The 14,616-nt window shown below is 38.0% G+C and overlaps 1 protein-coding gene across 5 annotated transcripts in view; it reads left to right on the top strand.

Moving 5' to 3' along the window:
* Nucleotides 1–14,616, top strand: part of fras1 (Fraser extracellular matrix complex subunit 1) — a 594,524-nt gene that overhangs the window by 272,563 nt on the left and 307,345 nt on the right. For all 5 annotated transcript variants that reach the window (XM_063043539.1, XM_063043540.1, XM_063043536.1 and 2 more), the window contains one exon: nucleotides 12,703–12,846. In XM_063043539.1, coding sequence (XP_062899609.1) covers nucleotides 12,703–12,846 — 144 coding nt within the window. The remainder of the gene's footprint in view (nucleotides 1–12,702; nucleotides 12,847–14,616) is intronic.

The following is a 14,616-nucleotide window of genomic DNA, read 5'->3' as shown; positions in this document are numbered from 1 at the left end:
GTCTCCAGCAGGTTTTTCAATAGACACCTCCCCCAGCTCACCTTGGGGAAACACACCTTTAGATACATAGTGCTCTACAATAGCTCTGTGTATCTCCTCTCTCCTCATTGTCGACTTCACCTTAGCAAGATTCACCCGTTTGGCCACAGCTATCAATTCCGATTTCCTGGCATCCTCTAATGCCTCCAAGGTCGGCGCCTTTATAAATTCCTCAACCTCCATTTCTGCTGTTTGTCTTTTCTTTCTTTCGGGAATTTTAACCCAATCAATTTACTCCGTCCCAAATTTGGCGTTCAAAATCGCGGACGAGAACCCCACTTATGTTACGTACCCCGTAACTGGGTTGCCAAACCAGCAGAAATGGATCACTCAGTTGGAGTCTGGAGTACTAGAACTAAGAAAGTTTTATTAAAGAAACAAGCAACACAGTAATCGAAAGGATAATAAATGCAACAATTCAACAATGATAACCACACATGTGCACAGAATTAAGATAACAGCATCAATCAAGCTCTATCGTTGTCTAGGGGTAAATGACCAATTTCAAAATGACTCAAAGTTCAGTCCAGTTTGTAGTTCAGTTCGCAGTAATCGTTGCCATGGCGATGGACAAGGTGGGGGAAGAGAGACAGAGAGAACAGGAACAACTGATCATTCAGAACGGCTTCACTCACAGACCAGCGGGATGGCTCACGAGCAACTTTTGGGCGGGTCCTTGGTGATGTCACCTGAGGTCACCGACTGTGACCCCTCCTCCAGATGCGGTCGATCCTCTGCAGTGAACCCGGCACCCAGGCAAGGGCGGACACACACCGGGTTCCCGCTGATCGTACCTTTCCACCCTTGTCGTTGTCTGGCACTTCTCACCCACTCGTGAGAAGCGCACCGCTTCCAGGGTCTCGTTACCTCGGGTGGCGTGTGTGTCGCCTTAGCGAACCTGTCCCTTTTTATCCCCCTGCTGGGGTATCGCCTGTCCATCACTTCAAACAGTTCAGGGTTCAATGGGGGGAGCCGCTCCAGACAGCTCTCTCTCCCACATCCCTTCATTACACATCTCCAGACGCTGCTCCATTGTTCCTTATCTCTCCTTCCCCTGAGGGCAGGTGGCAGACCAACTGCTGATGCCACTGATGCTAGCCCAGGCCAGCAAACATCTTAATTTTATGTGTATTCTCGTAACAGCCCTAACAATCTACACAGAAACATTTTATTTCTCTCACTGCTACTCTGAATTGTCACTCCAGATGGAGCCCCAGATTTCTCCATTTCATCCAGTTTGTCCAAACTAACTCTTGCTTTCAGGTGGTCCTTGATTTTGGTCTCTGTACTTCTGCAGCATTGATTGTGATCAGGCTGGGGAAGGATATGTTATAATGGATATTTGCTGCAGCGGGAATTGGTTGAATCAAATGCATGCAAACAACTGTTCTCTTTCCCCCATATATTCGATGGGCTGTTTTGCAGTTTCAGTTGCCTGTTTATGGAATCTGGCGCAGGCAAAGAATTTATTCACCTGCACTAAATAATAAGATTGTGTGCTGTGAATTATGCATCATGTTGACGATAAGAAGCTGGTGATTAAGTACTTTGAGCATGGCACTGAAGATTCTTCAGAACTCATATAAAAATTTGTGGACTCTGGCTTTGCCATAAATCAATCTCTGCCATTCCTTAATATATCTCAATTTTAGTGAGAGTCATTCAAAATCAGTTACTTTAATGTAGTATTTTACATCAAGTAATTTAGATGAATGTACTGTGGATTGATTCTGGTTCTCATCCCATTTGGAAAGTAACTTCCATATTTCATGCCTGATATAGATACGCCTTAACTGCTACTGTTTCAAAAGTAACAGCACAGCAGTGTAGTTTTATTAACCCCAGTGGGTCCCAGATGTCCATACTCGATATCTGACCCCAGACAACGAAGGGCATCCAATCACTAAATATAAATATATCAGAGCGAAGGGGAAAAACCTCTGGACCAGAGCAACAGAGATCACCAGCTGTGACCAGAAGAGGATTAATTGCCTTTACAACCTGGGCGTAATGAGGCAAATTGACTGCCATCCCAAGTTGAGTTATATTACCTTGGAAGAGTCTGACTTTGAGTCCTGATGAAGGGTCTAGGCCCAAAACGTCGACTGTTTACTCTTTTCAATAGATGCTACTTGCCCTGCTGAACTCCTTTCTTTTTAAATCTTTTTATTGAGTAAGTATACAAAAAAGGTAAGCCATATAAACATTAATACAATGTTAAAGTATAATAAAATTCCAAAAGGTATCAATACCAAAAAAAATACTACAAACAATGTAATTTAAACATAAGAAACCAAGATAACATAATAGTATACTAAATTTTATATATATCAATGGAAAAAAAGAAAAAAAAACCCCAAAAAAAACCCACCGTGCAACTAACTAAAAGCAAGGCAAAGCAATGGGCTAACTTGAAACCAAACAGAGTTAAACTTAAAATCACGTCCTCAATCCCGACCTCCATTAAAAACAGTGAAAAAAAACAAGAAGGGTAAATATTACATTAAATGAAAATATCGAATAAAAGGTCCCCAAATCTGTTCAAATTTAAATGAAGAATCATAAAGGTTACTTCTAATTTTCTCCAAATTCAAACATAAAATCGTCTGAGAAAACCAAAAAAAGGTAGTTGGAGCATTAAGCTCTTTCCAATGTTGTAAAATACATCTTTTCGCCATTAAAGTAAGAAATGCAATCATTCTACGGGCTGAAGGGGAAAGATTACTAGAAATTTTAGGTAGTCCAAAGATAGCAGTAATAGGGTGAGGAGAGATATCTATATTTAATACCTTAGAAATAATATTAAAAATATCTCTCCAAAAAGTTTCCAAAGTAGGGCAAGACCAAAACATATGAGTTAAAGAGGCTATCTGCCCCGAACATCTATCACAGAAAGGATTAATATGCGAGTAAAAACGCGCTAACTTATCTTTGGACATATGTGCTCTATGAACCACTTTAAATTGAATTAGGGAATGTTTAGCACAAATAGAGGAAGTATTAACTAATTGTAAAATCTGCCCCCAATCATCCACAGAAATGGTAAGCCCCAATTCCTGTTCCCAATCTACCCTAATCTTATCAAATGGAGCTTTCCTAAGTTTCATAATAATATTATAAATCATAGCCGATGCACCTTTCTGACATGGATTGAGGTTAATTATCGAATCTAAAATATATGTAGGAGGAAGCATTGGAAAGGAAGAAAGTATAGTACTTAGGAAATTTCTAACTTGTAAATATCTAAAAAAATGTATTCTTGATAAGTTATATTTATTAGATAATTGTTCAAAAGACATAAGGGAACCATCTAAAAATAAATCCAAAAACCGTAAAATACCCTTAGTCTTCCAAGTTTGAAAAGCGCGATCCGTAAAGGAGGGAGGAAAAAATATGTTACCTAAAATAGGAATCGCTAACCCGAATTGATTAAGATCAAAAAATTTTCTGAATTGAAACCAAATGCGCAAGGCATATTTAACTATCGGGTTAGAGATCTGCTTAAGGCGTTTCGAATCAAAAGGGAGAGAGGAGCCTAAAATAGAGCCAAGTGTATAACCCTGAACAGATTGTAATTCCAATGCTACCCATTTAGGAATAGATAGTATGTCGTGGTCAAGTAACCAAAATTTCATATGTCGAATATTAATAGCCCAATAATAAAATCTAAAGTTAGGTAATGCTAAACCTCCATCTCTCTTAGCTTTCTGTAAATGTATTTTACCCAGTCTCGGATTCTTATTCTGCCAAATAAATGAAAAAATTTTAGAGTCAACTTTATCAAAGAAAGATTTTGGAACGAAAATTGGTAATGCCTGAAACACATATAAAAATTTTGGCAAAAAAAACATCTTAACTGCATTAATACGACCAATCAAAGTTAAATATAAGGGAAACCATTTAGATGAAAGTTGAGTAATATGGTCTATTAATGGTAAAAAGTTAATCTTAAATAAATCTTTGTATTTACAAGTAATTTTAATCCCAAGATATGAAAAATAATTATTAATCAATTTAAATGGAAATTTATAATATAAGGGAAGATGTTTATTAATCGGAAAAAGTTCACTCTTACTAAGATTTAATTTATAACCTGAGAAAAAACCAAATTGTGCTAATAACTCTAAAACAGCAGGAATAGATTTCTCAGGATTAGAAATATATAAAAGTAAATCATCAGCATAGAGTGATAATTTATGGGACTTTAATCCCCGAGTTATCCCAGTAATATTTGAAGATTCTCGAATAGCAATTGCAAGAGGTTCTAATGCAATATCAAATAATAGGGGACTAAGAGGACAGCCTTGTCGAGTACCACGAAAGAGAGGAAAAAAAAGTGAGTTTAAAGAGTTAGTACAAACCGAGGCTACAGGGGAATGATATAACAGTTTAATCCAGGATATAAATTTCAAGCTAAAATTAAACATTTCAAGCACCTTAAATAAATAAGGCCATTCTACTCTATCAAAAGCTTTCTCGGCATCTAAAGAAATAACACACTCAGGAACATTTTGTGAGGGAGTATAAACGATATTTAACAATGTACGAATATTATAAAAAGAGTAACGACCTTTAATAAAACCCGTTTGGTCTTCCGAAATAATAGAAGGAAGTACTTTTTCTAGTCTATTTGCTAATAACTTAGAAAAAACTTTAGAATCAACATTTAATAAAGATATTGGTCTATAAGATGCACATTGAGCAGGGTCTTTATCCTTCTTTAGTATTAGAGAAATTGATGCTCTATTAAAAGATTCAGGAAGTTTACCAAGTTTCAGAGAAGCCTCAAAAACCCTACAGAGCCAAGGAATCAATAAAGAAGCAAAACATTTATAAAATTCAACGGTAAACCCATCCGGGCCAGGAGCTTTCCCCAGATTCATAGAAAAAATAACATTCTTAATCTCATCCATTGTAATGGAAGTATCTAATAAAGAAGACATATCCTGTGAAATCTGAGGGAAGTCTAACTTATCTAAAAAATCATTCATATATTTAGAATCTCGAGGAGACTCTGATTGATATAAAGAAGAATAAAAATCACAAAAGGTTTGATTAATCCCCACATGATCCAGTATCAATCGATCATTTTGGTTATAAATCTGATTGATTTGAGATTTAACATAATTAGATTTCAATTGATTAGCCAGCAGCTTGCCAATTTTGTCACTGTGAACATAAAAGTCACTTCTTGTTTTCTTTAATTGGTTTACAATCGAGGACGAGAGTAGTAAACTGTGTTCCATTTGAAGTTCAGTTCTTTGTTTGTATAACTCCTCAGAAGGAGCCATAACATATTTCTTATCAATTTCTTTAATCTTGTCCACAATTGCCGTCTCCTCCTGCTTCTGTTTCTTCCTCAAAGCAGCAGAATACGAAATAATCTGACCCCGAATATAGGCTTTAAAAGTGTCCCAAAGAGTGTTAACCGAAATATCTTCTGTATGGTTAATTGTAAAAAAAAGCTCAATCTGTTCATTCATAAAATTAACAAAGTCCGAGTCCTGAAGCAACAGGGAATTAAAACGCCATTGTCTATTATTTGGTATATTGGCCATAATTTTAATAGAAAGCTTAAGTGGAGCATGATCCGAAATGGTTATAGAATCATAATCACATTTAATCACTGAAGGAATAAGACGAGAATCAATAAAAAAATAATCAATTCTTGAATAGGAATGATGAACATGTGAAAAAAAGGAAAAATCTTTTTCCTGAGGATGCAGAAAACGCCAAATGTCCGTCGACCCAGAATCAGAAAGGAAAAAATTAATCAAATTTGCAGATTTATTAGGTAAGGTCCGTAAAGGAGCCGAACGGTCCAAAGCTGGAGACAAACAGGTATTAAGATCTCCGCCCCAGATCAATGAAAACTCGTTCAAATTCGGAAACTGATTAAACAATGATTTATAAAATTCCGGACAATCCATATTAGGAGCATAAACATTAACCAAAACTACTTTTTTATTAAATAGTAAACCACTAACCAATAAAAATCTACCATTCGGATCAGAAATAATATCCTGTTGTATAAAAGTAACTGAGGAATCAATAAAAATAGAGACGCCTCGAATCTTAGCATTGGAGTTCGAATGAAATTGTTGTCTCTTCCAGAATTTGAAAAAATGTAGTCTGTCCCCCCTCCGTACATGGGTCTCTTGTAAAAATAAAATTTGTGCTTTAAGTCTCCGGAACACTTTAAAAACTTTTTTCCTTTTAATAGGATGATTAAGACCGTTAGTATTCCAGGAGACAAAATTAATAATAGACTCCATAAATCCTAAAGTCAACCCACAACAAGGAGGATTGACGATAGGCGCGACCCACAAACCTGGAGAGGAAACAGAACATACGAAAGATACCAGGAAAAAGGACGCAACCAATACTTCAATAATGTATATAGCCCAAAGAGAAAAAAACTAAAACGTGAAGCCCCTCCCACCACCCTTCCGCCCCAAGACCCCAAGGCAAAATCTAAAGCAGACCCGCCCGAAAGAAGCAAGCGCTAAAACTACCCCCATGACTTCCGGTATACGCTCCCTAAAAAAAAGGTATAAATATGAAAAAGATCAGCTAATTGTAAAAAAAGTAAAAAAAAAAGGTAGCTCAATTAAAATACACACACAACAGAACAAAAGCCAGAAAATATGTATTAAAAAAACCACAATAAACCCCAAACCCATAAATAAACACAGCAACAACAAAAAAAATAAGATTATTGACGTAAAGTGGTTATAAAAAGCAAAACAGAATAAAATTTTAAAAAAACTACAAAATTTAAGGCCACACAGGAAATACGTAAAATGACAAACTGGAAGTAACCACCCAGAATCCCCTGGGAAAAGAAAGAAATGACGCAGTTGAAAAGAAAGTTTAGCAACCATATTAAGAAATCAAAAAGAAACTTTTCTGCCCAAATAGGGCACGAAAAAGTTAAAACCAACCAATTCACAGCCTCCGATCAACGGAGATGATTAAAAAAAATAGCAATTAAGATGTTGAAGGTGAAAATTGATCCAGATAGCTCTGGGCATCCGATGGAGAATCAAAAAAACGAAGGGCTCCATCTGACATGCGAATCCTTAGACGTGCAGGGTACAGCAGCGCTGGTCTTAAATCCATCTTATAGAATTCCGACATCACAGATCTGTAGCGAACCCGTTGGTCCCAGATTGGTTTACTGAAATCTTCCACGAATCGGAACCTAAGATCCGAAAAATCGATGAAACCTTTAGATCGAGTGAATCGAAACAGTCTCTCCTTGTCTTGAAAGTAATGGAAACGTAAAATAACATGCCTAGGTCTATCTGACCTAGACGAGTATGATGGGATTCTGTGAACACGATCCAGTAGCGGTGGTTGGTCAGGAAATACAGTAGGGAATGCATCTTTTAAAAGTTGAGAGAAATACTTAATGGGGTTGTTAGATTCTACAGCTTCCCGCACCCCAATCATTCGTAAATTCTGCCGACGCATCCTAGATTCCAAGTCAGAGTTTTTAAAAGTCAGAAAGTCAAGTTTCTTCTTCATTACATTAATTGTTTCCTCGATTTTCCCCATCCTAAGCTCACTTTGTTGCGCGAATTTTTGAAGATCAGATATAGCCGACTGATGTTCCGCAATAAATGTTTGCATCTTATCAATTGAATCGGCAATTTTCTGAAGATTAGTTGAGATTTCCGTATGAATCAAGTCTTTAACAGAGTCTGCAATTTCCGTACGAATCACCTCCCTAACAGAGGTTGAAATTTCCCTCTGAATTAACTCCGATATAGCTTTCAAAGTCACCGGTGATTCAGTCGGGGGGAGATCCGTAACTTTCGATTTAACCGGAGGTTTACCATCCTTGCCGTTTTTCCCGTTCTTAGACATAGCAGATCTAAGTTCCATCCAGTTGTCGGAGAATTCAGTTTAATTCAAAGTATTGTAAGAGTTGATGCCTTAATGGTTAATTAAAGTATAGCTGACCATAGAGAAAAAAAACTCAGAGGTAATGGAGCGAGTCAAGAACGCGACTTCACTCCATGAGCGCTACCGGAAGTCCCCCCCCTGCTGAACTCCTCCAGCATTTTGTGTGTGCTCCTTGACTTTGGGAACTTGTTAATTTGAATGGCTCTGTGTCGTTATTGGGCTGAGCATTTTATGACCAAGTACTCGATAGCTAGTAGAGCCTTTGCTTCATGGTGCTGGAGACCTCTGTCCAATTCTAACCTCAGGTACTGTCTACATGGAGTGTGCATGTTCTCTGTGTGAGTGTTTTCCCTTCTCGGTTCCCTGGTTTCCTCCTAGATGCCAAAGACATGAAGGTTAATTGGATGCTGTAAATTACTCCTTGTATGTAGGTGTCTGGTTTGATCAGGGTGTGGGGAAAATAAGAATGTGATGAATGTAGAACTATTATAAATGGGTGTGTGATGGTCAGTACAGACTTGAACCAAAGGGCCTATTTGCATGCTGTATTTCTCCATGGATTTATGAGGTTGAGAAAGGAAATTGTATTGATAGCCAAGTTCAGAGGAGCAACATAGGACAACATCAAGATATTTGCAAGTAGTGCAACAATGTTGCAGCTACCTGAATACTCAATAAGTGATTACTCAGTGCAAGAACTGGAAATTAAAAAGGCACTTTAAAATATAAATGTTAGGATATATTTTTTGCAGTCTCAAACTTTAATTGAAACTGTTATGAACAAATTTTCCTTTTTGAGTCCCTGTCTTATTTTGTGGCCTCATGATTTATCATTTATTTTATAATTGGAAAATTTCAAGTGTCAACTCTATGTTTTTGCAAGTAAAAACTAAAATTAATGAATATGTAATTTACATACCCCATTTCCAGAAAAGTTGGGATATTTTCCAAACTGCAATAAAAACAAAAATCTGTGATATGTTAATTCACGTGAACCTTTATTTAACCGACAAAAGTACAAAGAAAAAATTTTCAGTAGTTTTACTGACCAACTTAATTGTATTTTGTAAATGTACACAAATTTAGAATTTGATGGCTGCAACACACTCAACAAAAGTTGGGACAGAGTTAAAATAAGATTGAAAAGTGCACAGAATATTCAAGTAACACCGGTTTGGAAGACTCCACATTGAGCAGGCTAATTGGTAGCAGGTGAAGTATCATGTACTGGGTATAAAAGTAGCGTCCATCAAAGGCTCAGTCTTTGCAAGCAAGGATGGGTCGTGGCTCACCCCTTTGTGCCAAAATTCGTGAGAGAATTGTTAGTCAGTTCAAAAGGAACATTTCTCAACACAAGATTGCAGAGAATTTAGGTCTTTCAACATCTGCAGCACATAATATTGTGAAAAGATTCAGAGAATTCAGTGCGTAAAGGGCAAGGTCGGAAACCACTGTAGAATGCGCGTGATCTTTGAGCCCTCAGGCGGCACTGCCTAAGAAACCGTCATGCTACTGTGACAATTATAGCCACCTGGGCTCGAGAGTACTTTGGAAAACCATTGTCACTCAACACAGTCTGTCGCTGCATCCAGAAATGCAACTTGAAACTGTATTACGCAAGGAGGAAGCCATACATCAACTCTATGCAGAAACGCCGGCGAGTTCTCTGGGCCCGAGCTCATCTCAGATGGACCGAAAGACTGTGGAACTGTGTGCTGTGATCAGATGAGTCCACATTTCAGCTAGTTTTCGGAAAAAACGGGCATCGAGTTCTCCGTGCCAAAGATGAGAACGACCATCCAGATTGTTATCAGCGGAAGGTGCGAAAGCCAGCATCTGTGATGGTTTGGGGGTACATCAGCGCCCACGACATGGGTGAGTTTCATGTATGTGAAGGTACCATTGACTCAGGCGTATATTAGGATTTTAGAGAGACATATGTTGCCAACAAGGCGACATCTCTTCCCGGGATGTCCATGCTTATTTCAGCAGGACAATGCCAGACCACATTCTGCACGGGCTACAACAGCGTGGCTTTGTAGACACAGAGTGCGTGTGCTTGACTGGCCTGCTGCCAGTCCAGATCTATCTCCTATTGAAAATGTATGGCGCATCATGAAGAGGAGAATCAGACAACGGAGACCACGGACTGTTGAGCAGCTGAAGTCTTATATCAAGCAAGAATGGACAAAATTTCCAATTGCAAATCTACTACAATTAGTATTCTCAGTTCCAAAACAATTAAAAGGTGTTATTAAAAGGAAAGGTGATGTAACACAATGGTAAACATGCCTCTGTCCCAACTTTTGTTGAGTGTGTTGCAGCCATCAAATTCTAAATTTGTGTATGTTCACAAAATATAATTAAGTTGGTCAGTAAAACTATTGAAAATCTTTTCTTTGTATTTTTGTCAGTTAAATAAAGGTTCATGAGAATGAACATATCACAGATTTTTGTTTGTATTGCATTTTGGAAAATATCCCAACTTTCCTGGAAATGGGGTTTGTAGTATATTCTTTGACTGCCCAAATAAATTGACCATGATTTTCTCCCCAAAGGGGAAGAAATTATTCTCATCGCTGACTTTGAAGAAAGTTTCCGCAGCAATCTAGCAATTCCTCTGGTGTAGATTTACCATTTTATAGTAAGAACAGAAAATGTTGGAAACATTCTGCAGCTCCATAATAATGTGCTTTCTCTCCCTGGTGATGTTGATGAAATTATTTTATCTGAAATTTCCTTCCACAGATGCTGCCTAGCTTACTGAGTGTTTCCAGTGTTGTTGTTTTGTTTCAAATTTCAGCATCTACAGTTATTTTGCTAATGTCACCACTTTTCACAATATTATTTACTGTCAGGCATAAAGCTCTATTCTTCATGTCTAACTGCAGTGATGTCACTAGGAGCCAGTTGTATTGAAAATAATTTTTCCAAGCAGCTAATCAGGAAATTAAATAAAAACTATTTTAAGTGCATTTATCAGATTTTTGCATGTAGTTGCCAATTCTAACCTAACTAAGCTGGTGCAGGTGGCGACCCACGTTGATTTATTATACTTGAGTGACATATCCTCAGCTCCAATAATGATTATTCCAAAAGTTAGAAGTACGTATTTGATTCTTTGTTAGCAATTAGCAAATTCAAAATCTTTAAGTGATGAATCTTAAGCATACCCAAGTGTAAGTTAAGCGTAATTGAGCATTCAACAGAAGAAATGATATCTGTTGGCCTCCAGCTGCAACTTGCCTCAAACAAAGCATGAAGATGTAACTTATTCCCTTTGTTTTTACCCTCCCCCACTCATGTGAGCAGCTACCATAATAAATGTGCAACACACAATACAATGCAGATAAAGAACAGGTACATGGACCCTTCAATACAGGTCAGTGCATAAACACAAGATTAGGATAATATAAATTTTGATTTTAAAGAAATTAAAAAAGAAATAAAGCAAGAAATATTTATTTGAGGGCATACTAGTTCACATTTGCAAAATTGCTATTTTATGGTGAGTGAAGTTGCTTCCAGTCATTGAGGTATGTTACCCTATTAGTTACACATCATTCGGCAAGGTATTGCATTTTCAGGCATATTACAGGAAGAGTGGTTTCTATGTTTAAATGTACTTTCTTAATATGCTGAATGTTGCTGCCTGTTTGATAGTTTAACGAAGACAAACCTTAACATTTTCAGCACCATTGCATGCAGTATACAATAGTTTGTCTTCTTCAGATAGCCACGAAACGAAGAAAACAATGGAAGCCATTCAAAGAAAAACAGCAACCATTCCCCCCACAAAAAAAACAAATTTTGCAAACAGTAACACAATCATCAACACCCCCCCCGCAAAAAATAAATCGAGCAAACAGCGCCAAACAGCAAAAAAAGTCGAAAACACAGAATATAAAAAAACCCATAAAACTGAAAGAATCCAATTTGAGCTACAGTCCTCAGTCTCATCCGTAAATCGCAGAATTCAGTACCATCCTCTGACAGCACCGAGGGGGGGAGGGAGAGATCACTCAAACACAGAGGCCTTCCTTCAAGAGCTGCGAGTGACAGACCATCACATACAGATACCTTCCATTGGGAGCAGCAAGTGAGAGTCTGTCACACAGATTTGTTGTGATCTTCATATTGAGCAGATAACTATTGGGACAATACTGAAGCATTGATCATTTCAAAGCCTTTCACACTCTTGTAGATGGGTGCATTTCTTTGCATCAGTGTCCCCACATCTTGTTGATGAGTAGCTCTGGGTGCCAATAATATAAAAGCTGTAATGAGGTCCAAGTCTTGGAAACGATACCTGGTTTCCTCCAGTATTAGCCTTTGGTTAAAATGAGGAACGTATTTGTGTGAAGCTGTTGGGTGACTGCTGTTGGGGAGAAGGCCATTTCAACAGCAGTTTCAAACTATTAATTAAGTATTGGAATATATTTTAAAAACTGTTGTCAGCTTTGAGTAACCTCACTCCTTGCCTGATGTGTACCCACTTTGTGGCTCTCTCTCTCCTAAGCAGGAAACTCTTAACTTATTTGTCATTTTACACATTTAATATATCTTCATTGGCATTTACTGTGGTTTTATTTAAATTATTAAAAACCTCCGGAAATGTGGGAATGTTTGTCTGAAAGTTAGAAGTTAAATTGGACAGTGGCATCGGTGGCTGGTTATTAACTGTAAGTTCATGATTTCCAGTTTTGTTATTTCAGCAGAGGTTTGACAATTATTTTTAATTGTTTTTCTCAGCTTGTCATGAATCCTGCTCAATGTGTCATGGTCCTTCAGGAAATAATTGCATTAGCTGCAGGGATCCATCGCATCAGCTGAAAGATGGTGCCTGTGTTTCCAGCTGTGGACCTGATTACTTCACAAAGAATGGAAGTTGTCATGGTAAGCCAATACCTCTGGAAGGGTTTGTGTGTTTGCATATAAAATTCTCTTTAATTGGAAAATGTTTGTTTTGCTGCTCAAGCTTTAATATCTAAAGTATTGTAGACAGCTCTGCTGCATTATCCTCCAGTAATTATGCTAATGATTGTCCTGTAAAGTAGGTAGAGTTTGTTTTTGGAAGAGATACTTGTCTTTGGTGCCAAGAGATAATTCCTTAACACGGATGGTGTTGCTAGCTTTTTCTTTCTAGCTCAGGGCAACTAGAGCACTCAGGTGTATGGAGATGCTGACAATACAGGTCCCCGATTGCCATCTTGTGTGTATAATCTCCAGACATGAGTGAAGGTCCAACATTTTCAACAAAAATGTAGAAGTACTTTTCAAGCAGTTGTGCACGTTTGTCTGGATCTGCAGAAAGTAGTAGATTCCATGTTATCAGCAACATATTTTTTTAAGTATATAGAGTTCTCTAATACAAATATGACATATTTCAGTGCAAAGGACATCATTTACTCCACCACTAGCATTCTGAAATACATTTCACCACCCTCAACCCTTCTACTTACAATTGAAGTACTTCCATTGTTTGCTTTGAAACTTTCTAAGTTGGATTTTCCAGCATTTGTCTTCAGTGACTAGAACATTGTACTTGGTTTGGTTTGATGAATTTTGAACATGAGTCTATCAATATATTCAAAGATTCAAAGTACATTTATTATCAAAGTCTGTATGCTGTATACAACCCTGAGAATCGTCCTCCCACAGACAGCCGTGAAAGAAAGAAAACCATGAAACCCGTTTAATGAAAAACATCAAACTCCCCAATGCACAAGTAAAGAACAAATTGTGGAAACGGCAAGAAAAAAGATGAGTGAAAAACATAGAATACAAAACACTAAATTGCAAAGAGGTCGAAAGAGTCTGGGCATATTCAGTTCAGCTCAGTTCATATCAATCTCACTATCTACAGGCTGCAGTGCTAGTCTGGCCCGATCAAAATGACACAAAACAGCAACAAAAAAAGGAGCATCAGAAACCAGAAACACATTATAACGTGAACTACAGAGCCCAGTCCACAAACTGAATCTATTAAACCTTGCCTAAGGCCCGTGGACTCCAGCAGCATCGAGCGAGAGGGGGAGAGAGAGACTGTCACAGGTTGAACACCCACCCACCTTCTGTTTTTGACCTCATTGATTTCAATCTTCCTTGATGCTTTAATTGGCAGGATTGGCGAGAAATAGAGTCGATCTTGGGCTGGCACTCTATCTTCAGGCTGCAGGTTTTGCTTGAAACCTCGCCAAGCTCCCTCAGAGACAGCTAAGTGCCAGATCACTGAATTGGTCTGAAAGCAGACCACCAAAATGTAGATCACAGGCTCCAACAGTAGCAGAACCATCTTTGAAAGAAAAAGTTGAAGTAAATGAAATGAAAGTAGTTTTATGAACTCTTTGAAGGATGTTGCCCTTGGTCATCTTGTTTGCTGGTCTCATCTTCTGGATACTGTGGTTCTAATATGTTTTCTACTATCTTGGCTAAGTTTGTACGGTTGGATTTCGGTGCCATGCTACCATAGTGGTTAGCGCAGTGGTATTACAACTCAGGGTGTCGGAGTTTGGGGTTCAGTTCCAGCATTGTCTGTAAGGAGTTTGTATGTTCTCCCCATGACTGCGTAGAGTTCCTCTGGGTGCTACAGTTTCCTCCCACAGTCCAAAGGTGTACTGGTTAGTAATTAATTGGTCATTGTAAATTGTCCTGACCTTAAGTAGG

Source organism: Mobula hypostoma, chromosome 3 (genome assembly GCF_963921235.1).
Source record: "Mobula hypostoma chromosome 3, sMobHyp1.1, whole genome shotgun sequence".
In the NCBI taxonomy this organism is placed as follows: Eukaryota; Metazoa; Chordata; class Chondrichthyes; order Myliobatiformes; family Myliobatidae; genus Mobula; species Mobula hypostoma.
The sequence above is the reverse complement of the archived record's forward strand: the minus strand, read 5'-3'. Positions and strand labels throughout refer to the sequence as shown.